General features: G+C 37.4%; 1 protein-coding gene across 1 annotated transcript; it reads left to right on the top strand.

Moving 5' to 3' along the window:
• The first annotated feature begins 3,443 nt into the window (after positions 1–3,443).
• On the top strand, positions 3,444–21,861 carry ca9 (carbonic anhydrase IX). The gene is made up of 11 exons (XM_067395731.1): positions 3,444–3,578; positions 12,654–12,686; positions 14,932–15,102; positions 16,390–16,532; positions 17,664–17,756; positions 17,882–17,948; positions 19,075–19,232; positions 19,337–19,463; positions 20,802–20,867; positions 21,015–21,108; positions 21,266–21,861. Exons 1-11 carry the CDS (start codon positions 3,470–3,472, stop codon positions 21,351–21,353), a joined length of 1,149 nt encoding a protein of 382 aa, XP_067251832.1. The 5' UTR covers positions 3,444–3,469; the 3' UTR covers positions 21,354–21,861.
• Positions 21,862–22,566: the final 705 nt, after the last annotated feature.

The raw sequence follows: 22,566 nt of genomic DNA, 5'->3' as shown, positions 1-22,566 counted from the left end.
CTTTTGTGCTGGTTTTTCAAAGTAAAATTGGATTGGATCACCCTGATCCAGATACACACTTAACAGATTACCAAATCTGGATTACTAGTGCTCTACGGAGCCCCTAAAGAAACATGGTTATAGAAAGAATATGAGATGGAAATATAAAACATTTGCGTTCTCTCAGAAAAGTTCTGTGTCGCGTTCTCCTAAGAACTTTTGACTGGTTACTCTTATGATTGTGCCAATGTAGTTTACAAACAATGATTAAAAAACACTGATTTAAATATAATGTTTTTGTTTGATATTTAAAGCTGTTGGGGATTATTTTATTGCATCAAAATCTCTTTTTTACTTTACAGTAGGTTACCGAAAGGCTAAATATGTAGCCTAATGTCTACTTCTAATTTATTACTTTAAAAGTTAACTAATCAAGAGCAAAATAAAAAATATGTGTGTGCATGTATATTACATGATATAAATGTTGTATTTTTTGACCAGTCTTAAAGTTTTATTACATTTTTGTTCTTGAAATCCACCCTTCTGATGGGATCAGTATAATCCAGATATTTTGGATCAAAGATATCCTAATCTTACTAAAACGTTTTGAACAACACAAACTGATGACCAAGATTGGATTTTCTGATCTAATCTGATTTTAGAATCCCTTTTTCCTTTTGAACAACCCATTGTCAAGATCTGATCCAATCCGATGGCCGAAATCCGATCAGATTACTTTAACAACTGGCCCCTGGTGTTTCCTGCCAATCTGACCTTTCAGCACAATTTCACTATCCAGCTAGGTACATGATCAATCAAGGTTGGCCAGAAATCTTTGACCTTCAAAGAACACATTGCAAAGACAGCTCGGTCATGCAGATTTGCACTGCACAACCTCTCTTCATCTCACTGCACTGGCATTTGCTGCTCGCATCAAGTTCAAGGCATTGACGCTTGCTTACAGATTTACCACAGGCTCAGCACCCTCCTACTTCCACACACTCTTACGAGTCTACATCCCTACCAGAAGCCTGCGATCGCTAAATGAGCTTGTGGTATCAGAGAGGCACAAAATCTCTATCCAGAACATTTTCGTTCACTGTTCCTTGCTGATGGAATGATCTTCCCGTCTTCATCCAGAATGCAGAACAGCAATATAAAATCCCTTGCAATATAAAAAAACCCCTGAAAACTCATCTCTTTCGAGAGCACTTTAACCTCATCATCATAAAAAAAAATGATTTCACTTCCTTTAAACCCTTCCTATTAGCTTATGCTACTCTAAGCAATGTCTGAAATTTGTATTGTGAGCACTTCTTGTGTCTATTTGCCTCTTCACGATGAATCACTTGCTATATTGCTCCCTTGTAAGTCCCTTTGCAAAATGAATAAATGTAAATGTTTCATCTTGGACAGCCCAAAATCACCTCAGAAAGTTGTCTGAGTTGAGTTTGTTTGTGGGTTCTTTATGAATCAATTGTGCTTTATGGCAGAAATTCATCCATGTTTGCCATTAATTGATGCCATCTTGTGTCAATTTTTTTTTTTTTTTTAACAATTGCTGGTTGACCAGCAATAGTGATATTTGGAGAGAGAATTGCATGAAACTATCCTCAACATATAAGATCAAATTTATAAGATTAAACATATAAAACATATAAGATCAAAGTTATTTTGTTTTCTAAAAAAACTGAAGGCTATAGGTGATTTGTAGCTTCTGAGTTCCTGAAGTATTGTGGTCTGAGAAATGAACTGTGGTGAATATATGTTCAAATAGGGAATGAATGCTAAGAGGACCCACAAAAAGAAAAGTAATTGATTGTGAACACCTAAAGTACTGAGGTCACTTGTATCTGGTTAACTTTAACCAAACTGGGTTTGGTTCATTTAAAGTGTACTATATGTGACACCACACTTAAAGTGGAAAACAAAAAAAACTTGAGTAATGATCCTCGACCTTGACTGTTTGTAGTCATGACAAATTTTGCTCCTTTATTTGACTTTGGAACATACATTTCCCAACCCTGGTCCTAATCAAACACACCTGATTCAACTCATCATTTCTTTAACAGAGTCTCAAAAACCTGAGCTGGGTGTGTCTGATGAGGAAACATTTTGAAGTTCCTCCTTTCTGGTTTACCAGCACATTGAATGTGGAATCACTCATTTTTTTGAGAACCGATGACTAATAAGAAGTGCATGTTTGGTTGTTAAGCAGTAAACCTCCCCCCAACCATCCATAAAAATCCACATCTCAGTTTTTATACCCTTACGTATACTAATAAAGAAATGCCATTCTTAAAAATTTTATTTTAGATAAGCATATATTGCACAGTCAAATCCCCCTTCAACTATAACAATTATAACAATTGTACATTGGTAGAAAATTCTAAGTGCTTTCTATCATTTCTTTAATTTCCTTTCAACAAAAACAAGGTAAACAATGTTAATAGGATTTAGAAGTAGAAGCTCATTGCAGAATTACCCGTTTAATGCTCTTCGTGCTACTGATTAGAAGAGAATAAAAGAGGAGAAAAAAATCTCTCTTTTGGGAAAATGAAATTTCTCTTTTTCCCTCTGGCTGCTCCTGTTTGGCATTGGTTTTGCACCTAAATGAAATTCAGTGCAATAACTGGTTACAATTTATTTTGATTGTCCACATTAGACATTCTTTGTAACTACATGCCAACTAACTCTGACTGTACTAGTAGACTGTTAGGGTTAGTAGAATAAGTTGACATGTTGCAAAGTTACTTATAGTCAGTAGAATGTCCAAAGTGGACCATAAAGTGTTACCGAATAATTTGATAAATACTCAGATTTTTTTTTTTTTTTTTTTTGGACTTCCACTATGTGAAAAGACAAATACAGCAAAGCAAATTGAAGTACATCACAAAATATCATATCGTTGATGTATTAAAAAAATTCTGGTTTCTTTAACAAAATATAAGAAAAATCCAAGTGTCATCTGCATGTTGGCAACAAAACACAACAGTGTGAAAGAGTTTGAAAAAGGTATTGAAAAAAGCACAAAAAAATAATAACAGTAATAGATTCCAATAAAAAATGAGTACCTTATTAAAAAAAAGAAAAAAAAGTTTGAAATACTTGTGCCATTAAACTTTAGACTGCAAATTTTAGGACTACATTTTAGAGTAAATTAAATCTGAAATGGAGCCACATCTGTGCTTTAAAAGAATTAGCTAGTCAGTTTGTAGCTCATTCACACTGAACTTTGATCAAAGAAGGAGGGAGAGATGTAATTTATGGGAGAGTGAGAGATTTGGTGGCTACTCTAACTCTGAGAGGGAGAGAGAGAGAGAGAGAGAGAGATGTCCTAGCACCTTGAGCATTGTGATTGGTTTATCCTGTAAAGCCCGGCCCCAGTCCCAGTCTCCTGAGTCACTACAGCACAGGCTGAGACTGGTTCTGTGTGTGAATGAGAAAGGACCTAACAAAAGCGGGTTACCTGTGAGCTGCAGAAGTTATCATGCTGCTGCATATGTTCCTTATCCTTCATCTTCAGGTGCTCGTCATGGCATCTTCATCCTCCTCTGAGGAAGATGGGAGCAGCGAGAGGGATGACGAACACAGTAAAGGTGAGTAAATCTGCATGTGAGCGTAAAATCAGCTATGCATCCATCAGTGTTATTGTGTGGTGTGAATAATCCAACCAAAACTCTGCTGATCTAAGTGTAAGTTTGTTTGTTTTCCTGGTTTTCTCCAGCTTTTTAGCAAAATTCTGTAGTCTTTATTGAAATGTCAGGGAAGTAAATAAAAACACATTTTTTGACTTTTTAATATTTAAATAATGTAAAGTGTAGTCAAATAGTCATAGTCAAATTCATCACAGAAAAATCATGTTATACGAAGCCACAGAAGAAGCAATTATTATTGAGAAATTAATATAAAAGTGAATTATGCAAAATTAGCAAAAATTGTGTGCAATAGATTTCAGTATTGACTTTGGGTGGTTATTGGCTTTTATCTATGTGTACTGCTCTCTGATTTGAACTCAACAGGTGCATTCCAGGACATAGACTGTTATAAAATTTCACCTACATAAATAATTATCACCATTAATTAACACAAGCATGAACATAAAATCTGTTATATGTTGTCCAATATTTTCTTTTACTGATTTGATGTCATTTGTATCTGGAGATCTTTATTGCTTTGTTAACCTGGTGATCATCAAGGCAAGGGTGTGTATTTACTATGGTATTTTGCTAGTTAATGTTTAGCTTATTGTGAAATAGTTCATAAAACAAAATGTCATTGATAATGAGTGAATGAAAATAAAAAGAGATAGTTTAGCGAACAGGAAAGTCCTTCCTGCATGATCACATTGATACAGTAAGTCAGAACATTCAAACATTTAAATTCCTCCATAAAAACAAAGATGCAGTTAGCAGTAATGAAGAGATAAAATTTCACCCCCCTTGAAATTCTTAAAACTAACCTTTCTTGCTGTGAGTTCTGTGAGTGTCAATGTAAGACATTCATCACATATTCCTGGATGATGGTGCCCATGAGCTGTTTGTGGTTTCTTGTGGTTGGAGAGCGTTTGGTCTACGTGCCGCTCAGAGTGTACCAGCATCTCCAACTCACCCTTCTAATGATGTCATTGGTTCCCATAGAGACATTCTGACACAAACCTGAGAAATTAGAAAAATCAAAAAATAAGTAGGAAAATTTTTGTGTTTGATCCTGTGCAAAAGTGGAAGCTAATGGAATGATCTGACTGGCTAACTGTTCTGAACTTCTGGATAATTTCTGTGAGTGTAAGTATGCATAAACGTGTTGCGTGATAAAGTATGTCTGGTCACATGAATGAAATCTCCACCGTATTAAATCTCCACCAGGAATTAAGTCATCTGTACAAATAATACATAAAATTGAAAATTCAGAATACAGAAAATGGTACATATAGGAAATGGGAAAAGAAAAAAACAAACGGAGATGCCAGTAAAGAACTTAAATAATAAAAAAATTTAAAAAACGCAAACTTTCCAAAAAGCAATATGCCACAGTTGTAGAAGCACAGCTGCAACATCTACAACTCCATATAGAGAGAAAGTTGGTGTCTGAATTGTATCAAATCTACTAAAAGTTGGCATGAAACGGAAGTTGTGCTACTATGCGGGTGAAACTGCTTCTGGAACAAGGTCGGGCTTGATTTTGTCCATGGGGAATTGATTGGATGGTTGTAGTTTGCCATTGGTGGATCTCATGTGAGTGACAGGTTGCCCCACCCTCGACATCAGAGAAGAGAAGAGATGTGCAAGAGGGAGGGAAAGATTATTCAATATTATGAGGCACATGAATACTGCAATATTCCATAAATATAGGAGTTGTCCATTTTGAATTCATGGTGACTTTAATGTGTTTCAAAATATATGACAGCAAATGACAAATATAAAGAGATAACCATGGATTTGCCCTTACGTAAAACTCACAGGAATTTGGTGCTGCAACAATAGCGGGGGTAAAAATGACCACAAAAAATATTGCACATAAAGTCATCATTAAAAAAAAACTGTTAAACTTTTAAACTCTTGAGCAACTAAACTATGATGATCTGATGAGCAATCTTTCATACTGATTCATGTTATGACCTCAAGCAGTGAAACATGGTCAGCTGTTTCTTTTCTTAGCCTCCAGTGCTTGACACCTCTATTTGGCCAAAAGAGCATCTGATTTTTGAAATGCTCTGCAGCGTGGCCTGAGCTTTGAATTATTGTGTTTTATGCATAGCAGGTTCATTTTAGCATTAGTGTTGATGTAAGTGAGCAGTGAATGCCGAAATCTGCCAGGCGTCTGTACTGGAGCACATAATGCTCACATTGACTGAACGGAATGAAGGAGGGATTGTCTGAGTGTGCTGATGTGTGTGAATAAGGGAAAAGATACTGTCTTTCTCAGTCTAGCTCATTCACTCAGAATGACCAAACCTGTTCTCACAGTTTTTTGTCTTCTACCTGTGTCTGGATTGCTCTGGAAGAACTAAAATAATTGTGCATGGACTAGTAATAGCAGTAACAGCTGATATTTTTAGTATTATTCATAACATTATGTGCATGCTAAAAGTTTGTTGGAAACACCAAGTCTTTAGGGATAAAAGCAGTGTCATTGTTTTGTCTTTTTTCCCTTATATTTTCTAAGACATAAGCCAATGTTTGGGTGTCTCTAAATAAGGTATCCAAGGCCTCTAAATGATCAACATGATCAAAACTTTGCTGAAAAGCCTGTTTTACTCAATCTACATGCCTTCTGTCATTTGATTGATAGTTTAGACTTTTTTAGCAAGTAAAAGTCTTTCAGTAACTGTACAAATGTCAACATAACATAACAGTAAACATAACAATAACTTTTATATTGTTAGTAATATTTCAAGATGAATATTTACTGAACTGAAGCAACTGAGGTTTTTCTAATTATCCATACATCTATTATTTTACATGTTAGGTTTTACAGGGATACATTTGGTACATGTAAACATATTAATGGATATTTTTACGACAACTAATTAAAACAAATCCTACCAACAGTCGACACATAGCATTATAACTCTATAACCCTGATCAAGAAAGTTAAAATTTAGCATGTATACACTATCCCCCGGTTTCACAGACAAGGCTTAAGCTAGTCCTAGACTAAAATGTATGTTTAAGTTGTTTAAACTGAAAATAACTTGTACAGACATATCGTACTCGGTTACTAACGTAACCTCGGTTTCCTGAGATACGGAACGAGTACTGCGTATGGGGAAAGGTCTCCTTTTTCCCCGTTACTGAAGCCTTTTTCAATAACGCAGTGTAACTGCATCGTCATTGATTCACTCATAGACAAGTTGTTGAACCAATGACGGCGCGGCATAGCTGCACGGCCTATGGCGACAGAGCGCGTGAATATTCCCGCCGAAATGGGCGGGGTTTAGGGCTATATAAGCAAGCGTTTCGCCATAGGATTTCAGATCATTCGACTGAAGCGGCACAGCCTCTTGGCACGGCATGTGACGCAGTACTCTTTCCGTATCTCAGGGAACCGAGGTTACGTTAGTAACCGAGTACGTTCCCTTTTGATACTTCACTTGTACTGCGTATGGGGAACGAATTCAACCGCACCGTGCCACGGCAGGGAACGACTGGACTTGTCTTGGGCACCGTGAGGGAACCAGAGGACAAGTGAGAAGGCCGGAGCCGTCGAACCCTCGTTACACAACAAAAAGGGAGTTAACTCCCAGAGTGGCATGAAGCGGAGCTCGATAGGGGCCGCAGGATCATACCGAGAGGACGTGAGCTTGTAAGGTCGGGACGTCCAAATGTAGAATATTCATAGTGTTCGCCATAAGAATGGCGTTTTGCATGGACGCAGCACTGGGCCCAGTTAGCACAACACTGAACATATCTCCCACGCCCGGAGCTAAACAAGTCAGAGGGGGAGTGGAACGATAGAGCTTTTGGGGTGGTCCGACTGTGGCGAGACTTTGCCCCATCCTCTTCCTTCCTGAAAAATCAGGAGGGCTTAGGAGGCGTCGGGTCCAGCATAATTTTAGGCCGGGGTCCCTGACGTTGCCTCGGGAAGGAGGAGCGCCTACGATGTCGCTTGGGTCGCTTGGTTCCTTGGGTGGTGCTGCCTGAGAGGTAGAGGGGGCAGGTTTGTTCTGCTGAGCCGGCACAGACTTGGGGCAGCTGGAAGCAGACGTGGAGCTAGAGCGTTTAGGCAGGAAGTGTCACATAGCCTGGGAAGACTTTTGTGCTGCAGTAAAACGCTCCATAAGCCCTCTACTGCTGGCCCGAAGAGACCAGAAGGAGAGACCGGGGCATCCAAAAAGGCCGTCTTGTCCATCTCCTTAATCTCAGTCAGGTTGAGCCACAAATGGCGCTCAAGCACGACCAGGCTGACCATGGATCGTCCAATGGCCTGAGCTGTGGCCTTTGTGGCACACAGGGCTAAGTCAGTGGCGATGCCGAGGTATGGAAGGCAGGTGCATCGATGCCGGACTTGTCCAGAGAACGGAGGAGCTTCGTTTGAAACACCTGGAGAAAAGCCATGGTGTGCAGCGCTGAGGCAGACTGGCCCGCGGACGTATATGCTCTGCCAGCCAGGGCAGAAGTGATCCTGCAAGGCTTGGATGGAAGGGCCCTCTTAGTTTTCCAACCCACAGCCATGGGGGGACAGAGGTGAGCTGCCACTGCTTCGTCCAGGGGCGGTAGATGCTCGTAACCCTTCTCTTCAGAGCCATCCACAGAGGTGAGAGCTGAATAATGTGTAGTACGTAGACGGGGCGCGCCACGACTTCATCAGCTCGTCGTGAACCTCTGGGAAAAACGGTGCGGCGCGTTGACGAGGGGCCTGGCGGGAACCCGACAGGAACCACTCGTCGAGCCTGCTCCGTGATGGCTCCTCTGGCGGAGACCATTCGAGGTCTAAAACCTCTACTGCTTTCGAGAGGATGCGGAAGAGCTCGGCATCCATACCCGGCTTGCAGTCAATGGGCTCCAGCGAGGGAAGGCGGGCGGGGTCAGAATCACAGGCCCAACCTTCAGTTTCAGATGCCGCGAGAGACATGGAGTCATCAAGCGGCTCGTCCTCAGAACCGCAAAAAGAGACGAGGTCGCTTGCATCTGCCGAGGGACGCAACTCAGGGCGTGAGAACAGGACGGGGGACTGCTCTCTTGGGGGAGAGGGTGAGGCACACGGGGAAGCCGGCGCGATGTCATCCAACTCTGTGCACTGGGCCGCTCTGCCCCGCTGTCACTTCCTAGCCGGCTCGCGGGAGGAAGAAGACGAGGGCGCGAGCGGCGAGATCGCCTTCACTGAAGAAGGCGATCCGCGAGCGCAGAGAGGCGAGACTCATGTTCTCACAGTGAGAACACGAGGTCCCGGTGAGCGCGGCCTCTGCATGGGGTCTGCCCAGGCAGCCGACCAGGGGCGGATCTACCGGGGTGGCACGGGGTGGCAACCATAGACATATAATAAACACTAGACGCCCTATTGGCCGCTGGACCGTACGTCAACGGCGCCGCCATGTTGTGCGGGGCAACGTTCCCATAACGCTCATAACTGGAACTGAGAAAAATGCCTGCTTCGTGTGCTGTTTGGGGCTGTACAAATCGCTGCACAACTGAAAACCGGTCTCAGGGAATAACCTTTCACAGGTAAGACTTAACATTTGTTTCTGGTTGTATTTTCATTATATAATTGATAGTAGCTGGCCACCGGAGTCAGTCAGACTAAAATAGCTAGCGTTGTCACTAGTTAGCTGTGAAAGTTGAGACGTGAGTGTACATGATTTCTAATATAGTTTTAGCTTATGTTATTTTATAAACTAAAGTTTAAATATGCATCTCTATTTTATTAAAACCGACTTTTATGACAAGTACTCGTTACGGCTAGGTGACTGATATTTTGTTAATCTTAATCTAACCCTTAGGTTAGTTAGCTTTTCACACATTTAAGGTTTCACAAAGACAACGAGTTGAGAAGTAGCTAGAAGGGAAGTTTACCGACTCATCTACATTATTTAAAAGTTTGCCATTAAATGGTGATTTGTTTATATTTTTATTTCTTTTTCAGCCCATTGCAACCAGGGCTATAGCCTCAAGGAAAGCTGAGGAGAGCCTGTCAGTGGACTGTTCTCACCATTTCCAAGAGACTGATGGAAAATATATAGCCTTTTGTTGTTATTATTATTATTATTATTATTATTATTATTATTATACCAATACTATATTATTATTATTGTAGTCACTATTTAATTTACTATTTTTATTATTGTCTATATTATTCTGCAATTGATATTACATTGTATTTGCGATTATTATTATTATACCACTATTATTATCAATCTATTATAGTTATGATGTTATTATTGTCTATATTCTGTAAATGATACTACATATTCTATTGCTATTATTATAGTATTATTATACTATATGCTATTATCAATATATTATTATATTATATTATTGTACTTATACTATTTTATAAATGTTCTATTCATTACTATTTTATTTGCTGTATACTGTTTGTTTATTGACAATATTATATACTACATAAACTACTTCTTATTGTGTATAACAAACTATTTACTATTCTCAATTTCTTTATTTGCATTGCACTGTAGTTGTACCATATGTATTACCATAAAGGATCCATCAGTTATCTTTGTTGTTGTATGTTTTTGGAGTATCTTTCTGTAAATATCTGTATCATTTTAGTGCTATAAAATACAGAAAGCAGCCTGTGTGATTTGTATTTGATGATTTGTTTAATTTTATCAATGGTGGTCAATTCTAAGCTCAAAAAAAGCTAAAATTGCGTTAAAGACAGAAAATCCCTTTTTTACAATAAGAAAACTTTATTTAATTTAATGTGAAAATTAAATTATATCTCAGTATGGGCGTTTTCACAATTCTTATGCAAGAATAAAGCAGTCAAATACATGACAAGCCTGAGCTTTGACTATTTCTTAATTAAAATAAATATTTTATATGTCTAACTATAGAGATCTTAAGTAACTAGAACTTTTTGTACACCGCGTACATTATAAACCACTGAAATTGGTTGATAAATGTAAACGTTATTTTCGTTTTTATCCAGAAAAACCGCAGCTCGTCCGTTTACTTGTGTTTGTTAACAGCGCAGTCTTGCCCCGCACAATATGGCGGACTCGTTGACGTATCGCAGCAACAGTCCAAAGCGGCCAATAGGGCGTCTAGTGTTTATTATATGTCTATGGTGGCAACTGCCACCCTAAAGAAAAAGCTTTGCCACCCCAAAATTATCACAGAATAAAATATAAATGTAAGCAGTGTTTCAAGTAGGCTACTGCTTTTCAGCAGCGGCGCTTCAATATGATGACCTAAAAAAGTCAGAGTAACGCAAAATAATGGCATGAAAACACGTCTTTCGCACGCAGCGCGCCCAATGTAGTCAGCTTCATAAATAAATGACTCTTATGATCCGGTTCTTCGAGAGTCAAAAACACAGCGCAGCCAAGTTTACTTTACTGATTTTACTGCTTCCCGGCTAACTCAGAAGTCCTGTGAGAAATGTAATCCCATCCGAATATGTCTGAGATTCATTTTCGTAATTTTTGGCGAGCTGATTCCACACTAACGCCCGCTCCACTTTCATCATGGATAAAGGTATTTTTTGCCATCCGACGAAATAACATGAAATCAATAAGGACATCCCGATCACAGAAAATAATAGCTGAATTAGGTAAGAATCCAAACGTATTTTAGCTTTTCTCGATTGCTAACACATTATAAGTGGATCAGTTGGCCCAGTTTCTCAAACCATTCCTTCAGTTATCAAAACAAAGACACATTTAACAATGACAACATTAGGAAGCAAAACACACCAGTCAAAATCTGAGAGACAGCTGAAAGAATAATTTACTGGGGTTTTAAACTTACAGTACCAGTACTTTAGATGAGAGAAATTTCGTTGTATAGCTACACCTTCAAACTTGTGATTGTCAACTTTCTTTGTAGTCAGACAAGAATTAAGATTTTGGCTAGAACATTTTATTTTGACCTGGAAGACTGAGGTTTGTAGGCAAGCTGGTGTATAGTTTTGAGATTGTGTTTAGTTGTGAGAAAATGTTGAAATGTTTCATGAATTGTGCGTTAGCAATCAAGAAAAACAATAAGACTTGTCATAAAGCCATGTAAATGTAAAAACTTTGTAAAATGTAAAAACTTTGTTAAAACCTGCTATGCAGTTGCTGGGGTGTTGCTCTATATAGTTGATAGGCTGTTCTGGGTGAACACACACAAACATTTCCACCTCTGTTAATAACAGAAACTCAAAAATTGTTTTGTTGTTCTTTACCTTGCACTAAAACGTGATTTATACCATTGAAGTAACCTGTGTAATATTAATAAAACTGCTCATCTCCTTTAGTGATACAAGGTCAGACTCATTTTAAATCTGTTGATGTTTTTCATATAGTGTCTTTTCTCTGTGCCAAGATGGATATTGAAATCTTGTTATTTATTTTTTAATTTTAAACAGTATACAGTATACTGGTAAAGCAATGTTTGTGAACATATGTCAGGCCATAAATCACCAAATTCTATCCATGGGCGCTTGCTTTGGTGTTGCCAACCCTCATAGACCTCATGCCACCCCTTTGCCACCCTATAAATAATTTTCTAGACCCGCCCCTGCAGCCGACTCACTCACCGTGTCCGTCGTCGTCATGCAGAGGGGCTCTGTATGTGCCACACGAGTGGCGCGGCATTTGTTGCAGTTACAATGCGTTATTGAAAAAGGCTTCAGTAACGGGGAAAAAGGAGACCTTTCCCCATACGCAGTACGAGTGAAGTATCGAAAGGGAACTTAAAATATGTCAGTGTCATTGTTTTGTCTTAAAATGCACACCAGTAATTTTTTTTTCTTGTGTACGTTTATAAATGACTATAAGTTTCACATATTTGATATATATAGTAGTGCTACTATGAACTATTTTCAATGATGAAAAATATGAGCAAAACAATTACTAATCATACCAGCAAACAGGACAAATATATATATGCATTTGGTGGGTAGTTTGGTCTCTTTTTTTGGACAAACAACCCACCAACCCCCCATTTTAAGAGTTAAGCTTTTCAAGAATATCTTTCTGTCCTAACATAATCTCTTTCCATTTTTTACAGGTTCTTCTCATCAGCACCAATGGGGTTACCATGGTAAATATATATATACTACAACTACCCACTACCAACTTTTTAAGAGTTTTCCTTACAGTTTTGTACCAAGCTGAATTTCTAACTTACTAGCAGAATTTCTAGTCTGACTAGTTACACTACTTTCATGAGTCATGACTAGTAACACTGTAATATATTAAACTGTGAGTGAAGAGAATCATAATTTATATTATTTGGTTTAGTAATTTTGTAGCATTGTTTAATCAGATAAAAGAGTAGATTAGACTATGAGTTATTTCATAACAAATTAACAATTGGATTCACAGATTACAATCCCATTTACAATCAAATCAGGTCAACACGGAATCAGACTACTAGAAATGTGCATTTACTTGCACCTGCATCTAAGCTGGGCATTCATTAGTTTGATATGTCATTTCATGCTATTAGCAGCCAAAATCAAACAGACATGTAACATTTATGTGCAGCAGGGGGGCTAATTAATGGAATTATAATTAAGGTTCTCATTCAGTTAGTTAAATACATTGACTATGGAATATTGCTCTTTCATTTGTTTTATGAGGGATACAGGTGGGTGATATAATAATAATAAACATAGCTATAACAAACAAGCAGATAATAAATTTCACAATTAAAATGCTTATCATTCACTCTATAAGTGAATAAAGTGGCATAATGCTACCATACTAAATCCTGTTCAACAAATTGAATTACTAATAAATAACTGAAAGTGACAAGGGAAAACAAAGAAAACTGATACAGCAGTGTTCACTCTAAGCCTAAATTGTGTCACACATGTTGCACTGCCATTGGTTTATATGTGTTCTTATTTTGAGAGACTGGATGAGAGAAAAAGACCAACATGGCTCATGCCACACTGAATAATTGAGGCTCATGTTTCAAACGAATCTGACAAACATCTTGTGGATTTGTGGGATTGTGAGCTGTAGGCGACATCATGAAAATAAAATGTATTTATAAATGTATAAATAAAATGAAATGATTTAATAGGAACTATACATAAAAACACAACACATATTTCCCCCTTCCATACCCAGAAAGGCGCTATATAAGTTTAAGGAATTGTTATTATCAATTATTATAATTATTAATTATCACATCTTAACACCAAAATATCTTAAAAAATAATAAGATATGATAATAATAAGAATGAGCTTTATTTGCCAAGTAAACACAAGAAATTAGTTGTGGTTTCCAGGAGCTCTGGGTACATTAGCCAAATAAGCAAGATAATACAAGTGACAACCTAGTAGGGTTTTTTTTTTTCCTTAAGATTAGTTTAGGTAGTTTGAATATTAATTGCAGTATTTTTTTCTCTGCATGACTTTATTGCATCTTTATGTTTTCAGTGTCAGAAACAGTAACCTGTATGTCTTTTGATAATGTTTCCACCAAAACAATAAGCACAGCAAAGCTTTTCTGTTAATTCTTTTCTGCGTTCCTATTGAATGTAAGGACTTTAAGCAAAGTGTTAATGTTAAACTTGTGGTACTGGAGTTCTTGGCAATATATTATGATTTATTTAGTATGGTAGCATTATGTCACTTTATTCGCTTATAGAGTGAATGATAAGCACTTTAATTGTGAAATTTATTATCTGCTTGTTTGTTATAACTATGCTTATTATGATTATTATTATTATATCACCCACCTGTATCCCTTATAAAGCAAAGAAAGAGCAATATCCCATAGACAATGTATTGAACTAACTGAATGAGAACCTTAATTATAATTCCATTAATTAGCCCCCCTGCTGCACATAAATGTTACATGTCTGTTTGATTTTCATTGGTTCCCTTGTTCCTTTGTTCATTTCCCGCTACTCATTAGTTGTCATAGTCACCTTAATTATGATTAAATGATTTGCAGCTGTGTTTCAACTAGTCTCTTTTGTGTTTCCTATTTAAGTTGTACCCTGGCTTTCAGTTGTTGCCTGATCTTGTTATGTAATGTTGTGTTTTATCCCTTGCCTGAGTTTTTGAGTTTAATATAAAGCCATTTATTGGATTGTACCTTCTGCCTTCTTCTTCCTGCATACACAACGTAACAAACACTACAAATGTTCAATTGCTTGAATGACACAAGAGTATGACATTTTTTTTTTTTTTTAAGTTGCCAATAGTTTTAATTTTTATATTTAGTCCAACACGTTTTAAGAATACTGCTATTTGTCATCAGGCTCTGAACTTTTAAATAACATAATATAGTTAAAGCTATTGTATGTTAATGATTTTCATTGTCTCAGATCAGGACACATGGTCATCTGCATTTGAACACTGCAGTGGAAAGTCTCAGTCTCCAATCGACATAGACACTCATAAGGTTTTCTATGACCCCAGACTTCCTCCGATTAAACTGGAGGGATACGATCTCACCGGCTCAGCCGCTCTAACACTCATCAACAATGGACACACGTGTAAGTCAAGGCTCCTTCACACCAAACGCAAGATTTTCAGCACAATCAAATGTAACAAATGGATCTATTCACACCAGAACACTAAATCTCTGCAATGAAAAACAGGGACATTTTTAGTTCAGCTATCTAAAGGCCCTATCCCAAATGGTACCTTAAACCCTCACGGCCTTGAGTCTGCACTTTCATGATGTAATATCGCTTTGACCGCAGAGTAGAAGTCCTCTGCATAGCTTGCAGACTTGTGGGCTCAGCAGAAGCGGCCACAAAGGGGACACCCTTCTGAAAGTTAAAATGACGAATGGGACACCCTACAGTCTCGAAGACTTAACGGACACGTGCACGCAGCGACCATTGTAAGTCCACAAGACCAAAAGTGTACATGAAGTGTGCCATTTGGGAAAGGGCCAATATATCCATGACTTCTCCAGTGTTATCATCTATGAATTAAAAAGACGGCAAAATTCCTGTTTTGTGTATTTTGGCGATCATAAGGAGAGACCATTGTTAGTTGTCACAGGTCTCATTTTTTTTGTTAAATATCTCTTGTGGAACAAACATTAAGATAATGAAACAATGTGTTATAAGTAAGTTGCTGCAACAAACAAAAAGTATTAAGTAACCTAAATTTTAAACACAATATTGCCAGTTTGTGTATTTTTGCTTCAGTAAAAGCAAAAATTGTAACAATTGAGTGAATGATTCAATGACTTATTCATAAAGGCAGTCACGTTTCATTCCTGTATCAGTGTTGATCAAATTTGCTGAGTGAATGATTTAGCCATAATAAATTAACTCATAAGGAATTACTTGAGTTCCCGAGTTCTTAGCAATATATTATGCCAGTACTTTACTGTTTGCTGCTTTTATTCATGTTGCGTTATTTTCCCATGTCACTTTCAGTTTTGTGACTTGTTGCCAGTTTTATACTGAAAATCATTTTAATTTCATTTTGTGTTCCAAAAAAGAAAGATTGTCATACGGATGTAGAATAACATGGAGTGAGTAAATAGTGACTGAATTTTCATTTTGGGGAGAACTATCCCTTAATGCTCGTTTTAAGTGTGCTCTGTGTCTTCTGCCTCTTAGCTGATCATTTGCATGCAACATTTGTTGTGCTGATGTGAATTTGTTTTTGTTTGATTTTAACTGCTAAGTGCTTTTGCTCTTGGTTGAAACATACAATTCTTCTGATTTGTTTGACTTTTTGGTCTGAAAATTCCACCATTTTGCTGCCATATGTTGGTTTTAATGAATCTAAAATGCATGCTTTTTATGTTCTTCTGTCAGTACAACTGAGCCTGCCGAGCAGCATGCGTATCATGAGGGGATTTGATCATGTTTATGTCGCAGCCCAGCTTCACTTTCACTGGGGAACTACAGAAGTCCCTGGTTCAGAGCACACCATAGATAACGTACATTTCCCTGCCGAGGTGAGCAGTGATAAAGGAAAAATGCTGTTTAATGGTCTCTATAAAACAACAGCCGTTTTCACACATGCAGCCTTTTCTGGAAAATTACAATGACCTTTTATCATTTCAAGATCATATTGCGAAATGTAGACATACTGAGAAATAATACTGGTAAATCACTTCTGGCAAGCTCTGGTAAATGATCGTTTTATTGCTTTGTGTGAACAAAGCTGTAGGATTACGAGTTGGAGTACTTATGAGATCAGGATGTTCCGAAAAAACACACCGACTTTGGGCCAATCATAAAGTTCTTATGGAGATGACGCTACTTGTTTACAGCAATGCCTGTGATTCAGAAGCTGAAAAATGTTGGCAGATTGAACAGCAAGTGAAACTGAAGTGTTCTGCCCATCTAGGTGTGTGAAGATATCTTCCGCCGATTATTGCCATCGCAGAGTTAAGCCAGAATGTTTATGCTGCTGTGTGAATGGTATCACTAAAACAACAGAAAGTTGCTGCTTGTGTGAACAGCAGATGTGGTACATTTACTAGAAAAAGGCAATCCAGTGGTAGTGGTTTTAATATGTGAAAGAGGCTAATGTTAAGCATCAGGCAACAAACAAGAGCAAATTTAATGGCATTAATTGTTTTCCGTATGGAATTTCCAAACCAATCTCATGAGAAAGCATAACTATTGAACGAGTTGGAGATATCTCATGAATTCATACAATGTGATTCATATGAAAATGTGTCCTGTGTAAATGTGTAAATGAAATGCATGTACAAAATTTAAACTGAATGCCATATTTTCTATAGTTTCACAAACCACCATAGTTACTGTTGCAGTTCTCGCCTCTAGCAGGCAGCTGTAACATTTTGCTTGGAATTTGAATTTTAAAGATAAAGTTGGAGATACATGGTGCAAAAACAAAAAACACTGACTCTCTCAGATGTTAATTCTAAAAGGGTTTCCACCATATCTCAGCTTTCTTTAACAAATGATTCCATGATTGAGTTAATTTCCCTCTAAAAATCAACACAGAAAAAGTCAGCATTTTCTTTCTTTCCTAGTCAAAAGTGATTATAAACATTGCATATAATGTGTGACATATTGCATAATATTATATTACCACAATTTCCTAATTTCCCCAGATCCACGTGGTTCATTATAACTCCAAATACGCAAATCTCACTGAGGCTGCTAGTAAAGCTGATGGATTGGCAGTGTTAGGAGGATTCATTGGTGTAAGTCTTTTGACTAAAACCTTTCTGGCCACAGTTTTCCAAGCAGCAGAATGTGATTTGATCAATACCAATAAAGTATTTGCAATACGTTTGTTAGCATTTTCTTTCGACTTTTTCCTCAACAGATTGGCCTGCATGAAAATGACAACTATGAAAAGATCTTGTCTGCTTTAACAGACATCAGCATAGAGGGTAAGAACCTGGAATAAACTTATTGAATTAACTGAAAAGGTGGCACAGAAGCACTTCTGAAGTGACATTTAGGTGGACTGTTTAATGCTTCTCAGAGGTGGCATTAATTACACTTAAATTACAGCTGTATTCTTTGACACTACAGAGTAGGAATAATTTAATTTGGCTTTTATGTGGCATTGCATCTTTACACTGAATTCTTAACAGACAGAGCAGCCTTAATTTGACTGTGTGAAGATGCCTTAAAGGGTTAGTTCACCCAAAAATGAAAGTTCTGTCATTTATTACTCACCCTCATGCTGTTCCACACCTGTAAGACCTTCATTAATCTTCGGAACACAAATTAAGATATTTTGTTGAAATCCGATGGCTCCGTGAGGCCTCCATAGGGAGCAATGTCACTTCCTCTCTCAAGATCCATAAAGGTACTAAAAACATATTTAAATTGTTTCATGTGAGTACAGTGGTTCAATATTAATATTACAAAGCCATGAGAATATTTTTGGAGCGCCAAAAATAACAAAAAAATGACTTATTTAGTGATGGACGATTTCAAAACACTGCTTCAGGAAGCATCGCCTCACAGATGAATCAGTGTGTCGAATCTGCTGTTCGGAGCGCCAAAGTCACGTGATTTCAGCCGTTGGTAGTTTGGCACACGATCTGAATCATGATTCGACACACTGATTCATTTATGCTCCGAATCTTCCTGAAGCAGTGTTTTGAAATCGGCCATCACTAAATAAGTCGTTATTTTGTTTTTTTGTCGCTCCAAAAATATTCTCGTCGCTTTATAATATTAATATTGAGCCACTGTACTCACATGAACCGATTTAAATATGTTTTTAGTACCTTTATGGATCTTAAGAGAGGAAATGTCATTGCTCCCTATTAAGGCCTCACGGAGCCATCGGATTTCAACTAAAATATCTTAATTTGTGTTCCGAAGATTAACGAAGGTCTTACGGGTGTGGAACGGCATGAAGGTAAGTAATAAATGACAGAATTTTAATTTTTGGGTGAACTAACCCTTTAATATCTGTAATCAAAGAAAAGCATTACTGATGTTTCTGAACCAAGTGGAGATGGACTATCATCTAATGTGATGTAATGGTCTTTTTGTCAGAGTCAAACACTGAGATTCCTGGTTTTAATGTGCGCCATCTTCTGCCAAACAGCCTGGAGAGGTTTTATAGGTACAATGGGTCCCTGACGACCCCTCCATGTTTTCAGACGGTCAGCTGGACTCTGTTCAATGACTCGATCAGAGTGTCAAGAAGACAGGTCAGGCTGTTCTCATAAGAAATGCTCAAAAAAGCATCATGACATTTATTGCTTTTGTTGATAACTCATTCAAATCACTGCATTCTTGTTCTTTCTTCTGTTAGCTAGCAGCATTGGAGGACACATTAAAAACCGAACACAACAAGCTTCTGTCCAAAAACTTCAGAGCACCACAACTTCTGCATGGGAGAAAAGTGCTGGCATCTTTCCACACAGTATCCTCTATGGGAAGTATGTTTAGTTCTTTTAGACCCGTGTTACATAAAAAGGTAGATTGGTATAATCTGAATCTGAAAAGTAAGACTGATTAGCCCTAATAACTAATTGCTAGTTGGTTGCAAGTTCTTAAAGGATTAGTTCACCCAAAAATGAAAATTCTGTCAGTAATTACTCACCTTCATGTCGTTCCACACCCATAGGACTTTTGTTCATCTTCGGAACACGAATTAAGATATTTTTCATAAAATCTGATGGTTCAGTGAGGCCTCCATTGATAGCAAGACAATTAACATTTTCAATGCCCAGAAAGCTACTAAAGATGTATTTAAAACAGTTCATGTGACTACAGTGGTTCAACCTTAATGTTATAAAGCGACAAGAATACTTTTTGTTCACCAAAAAAACCAAAATAATGACTTTATTCAACAATATCTAGATGGGCAAATTTCAAAACACTGCTTCATGAAGCTTCGAAGCTTTATGAATTTTTTGTTTCGAATCAGTGGTTCGTAGTGTGTTTCAAACTGCCAAAGTCACGCCCCCCAGTGATGAACCATTGAAATTTTGAAACACTTATGACATAATGAAGACTCATTTACTAAAGCAGTTTGATACATGCTCCAAACCATGATTCGAAACAAAAGATTCATAAAGCTTTGAAGCTTCATGAAGCAGTGTTCTGAAATCACCCATCACTAGATATTGTTGAATAAAGTCATTATTATGTTTTTTTTTTGGCGGAAAACTATTGGCGGATTAAATTTTTGCTGTTATTGGGGCTGGAACAGAGTAGAGTTGGGGTTCATTCAGTAGTGTAATTATATATGATTACATGCAGATACTTTGAATGTATGTGCAATGTATGTACACAAGTAGTTAAAAACTTCTAATATAAAGTGGCTCTAGCATTGTATCTTTTTAATCCCAACAAACATCTAAATGCCACTTGGTTTAATATTATTCAGTAATGCTATCGATTTAACATCACTTGCACTATCAGATGAGAACAAAATTTGAATTGAATTGAGCCGGAAAATGACACTAACTGTGCAACATCAACACTGTTATTGAACTGAACTGAATCAAGATTGAATTAAAATGAGCTGAATAATGACACATCTATTACATTGAAGCTGCTTTGAACCAATCTTAATTGTATAAAGTGATCTAGAAATAAATGCGACTAGACCTGTAGGTTTAGTATAATGGTCTAAATACTTAGTAGATAAGAAATCATGATCCTGTTTGTATCAACATACATTGTGCTGGATTTGGCTGATAGTTGAGTATCACATATGATGCATGATTCACATATATCAGTGTATGTCAATTTTGTGTTGTTTTTCACAGAACCCAGAGGAGCTCCACAGCCTGAAACACAAGACAACATTGTAAAGAAAACTAGTGGAGGCGAATGTAAGAATCTACAATTTACTGTACTGTGTAATATAAACAGTGAATCAACTGGAGACACCATTTATATCAGAAGATGTTTCTTGCATTAATGTTACTTATTTCATTTTGAAATTTCATTTCATTGCGTAAGTTGTGTTTTGTTCACAGGGCACATTCTGGCCATTACGTTTGGCGTTCTCTTCGCCATCACATTTCTGGTGTTCTCCATGTACACATATCAGCAGAAGAAAAAGTACTCAAAGTATGTTCATGCCCATTCTCTGATTCATCACCACTTCATTTAAGACATAAGAATTGATTCATTTCATTTCGATACATTCATTTGTTTGTAACCTTTACTGCTCTCTGCTTTTTGGAAAGTAGTAAAAAAATGCTTCTCTCTCTCTGTCTCTCCACAGGTTTAAAAAAGACTCCAAGCAAAATGTTATTTATAAACCAGCTTCTATAGCAAAAGACATAGATCAAACCTCTGTTACTATAACATGAGCCACATTTATACTGAAACTTTTTGGTCTTGCTTGTTTGTTGAGGAAAGAGTCTTGAAAGTGAAATTTTGGAATGAATTTCCCAAACAAAATATGCAGATTAGCAGAAGCGATTGTCTGTGATTAATCTTTAAGATGTTTAAAATGATGTTGTATAGTTGTATGTTCTGGTATGCTGTATGTCACTATGTGTCAGGATATTTTTATAAACCCTTAAAATAAAGGTTCTAAAAGGGGTTTTTGCAGTGATGCCAAAGAAGAACCATTATCGGTTCCCCAAAGAACCTGTCAGTGATCATTTCTTAACAAAAACATTTGGTCCCGCTTTGTATTAGGTGGCCTTACCTACTATGTACTACATCAAATGATAATGTACTTATTGTGTTCATATTGTATTGCAAAACACTTTTGCTGCTATTGAGGTGAGATATGGGTAAGATTAGGCACAGGTTTGGTGGTATGGGTAGGTTTAAGGGTGGGTTAAAGGGTTAGTTCACCCAAAAATAAAAATTCTGTCATTTATTACTTACCTTCATGCCATTTCACACCCGTAAGACCTTCGTTAATCTTCAGAACACAAATTAAAATATTTTAGTTGAAATCCGATAGCTCTGTGAGGCCTTCATAGGGAGCAATGGACACTTCCTCTCTCAAGATCCATAAAGGCAACGTTACTAAAAACATATTTAAATCGGTTCATGTGAGTACAGTGGTTCAATATTAATATTATAAAGCGGCGAGAATATTTTTGGAGCGCAAAAAAAACCTAAATAACGACTTTAGTAATTTCAAAACAATTCTTTAGGAAGCATCAGAGCATAAATGAATCAGTGTGTCGAATCTGCTGTTCGGAGCGCCAAAGTCACATGATTTCAGCCGTTGGCAGTTTGGCACGCGATCTGAATCATGATTCGACACACTGATTCATTTGTGCTCCGATGCTTCATGAAACAGTGTTTTGAAATCGGCCATCACTAAATAAGTCGTTATTTTGTTTTTTTGGGGCTCCAAAAATATTCTTGTCGCTTTATAATATTGATATTGAACCACTGCACTCACATGAACTGATTTAAATATGTTTTTAGTACCTTTATGGAGGAAGTGTCCATTGCTCCCTATGGAGGCCTCATGGAGCCATCAGATTTCAACTAAAATATCTTAATTTGTGTTCTGAAGATTAACAAAAGTCTTACAGGTGTGGAATGGCATGAGGG

Source organism: Chanodichthys erythropterus, chromosome 10, assembly GCF_024489055.1.
Source record: "Chanodichthys erythropterus isolate Z2021 chromosome 10, ASM2448905v1, whole genome shotgun sequence".
Lineage (NCBI taxonomy): Eukaryota > Metazoa > Chordata > Actinopteri > Cypriniformes > Xenocyprididae > Chanodichthys > Chanodichthys erythropterus.
The sequence above is the reverse complement of the archived record's forward strand: the minus strand, read 5'-3'. Positions and strand labels throughout refer to the sequence as shown.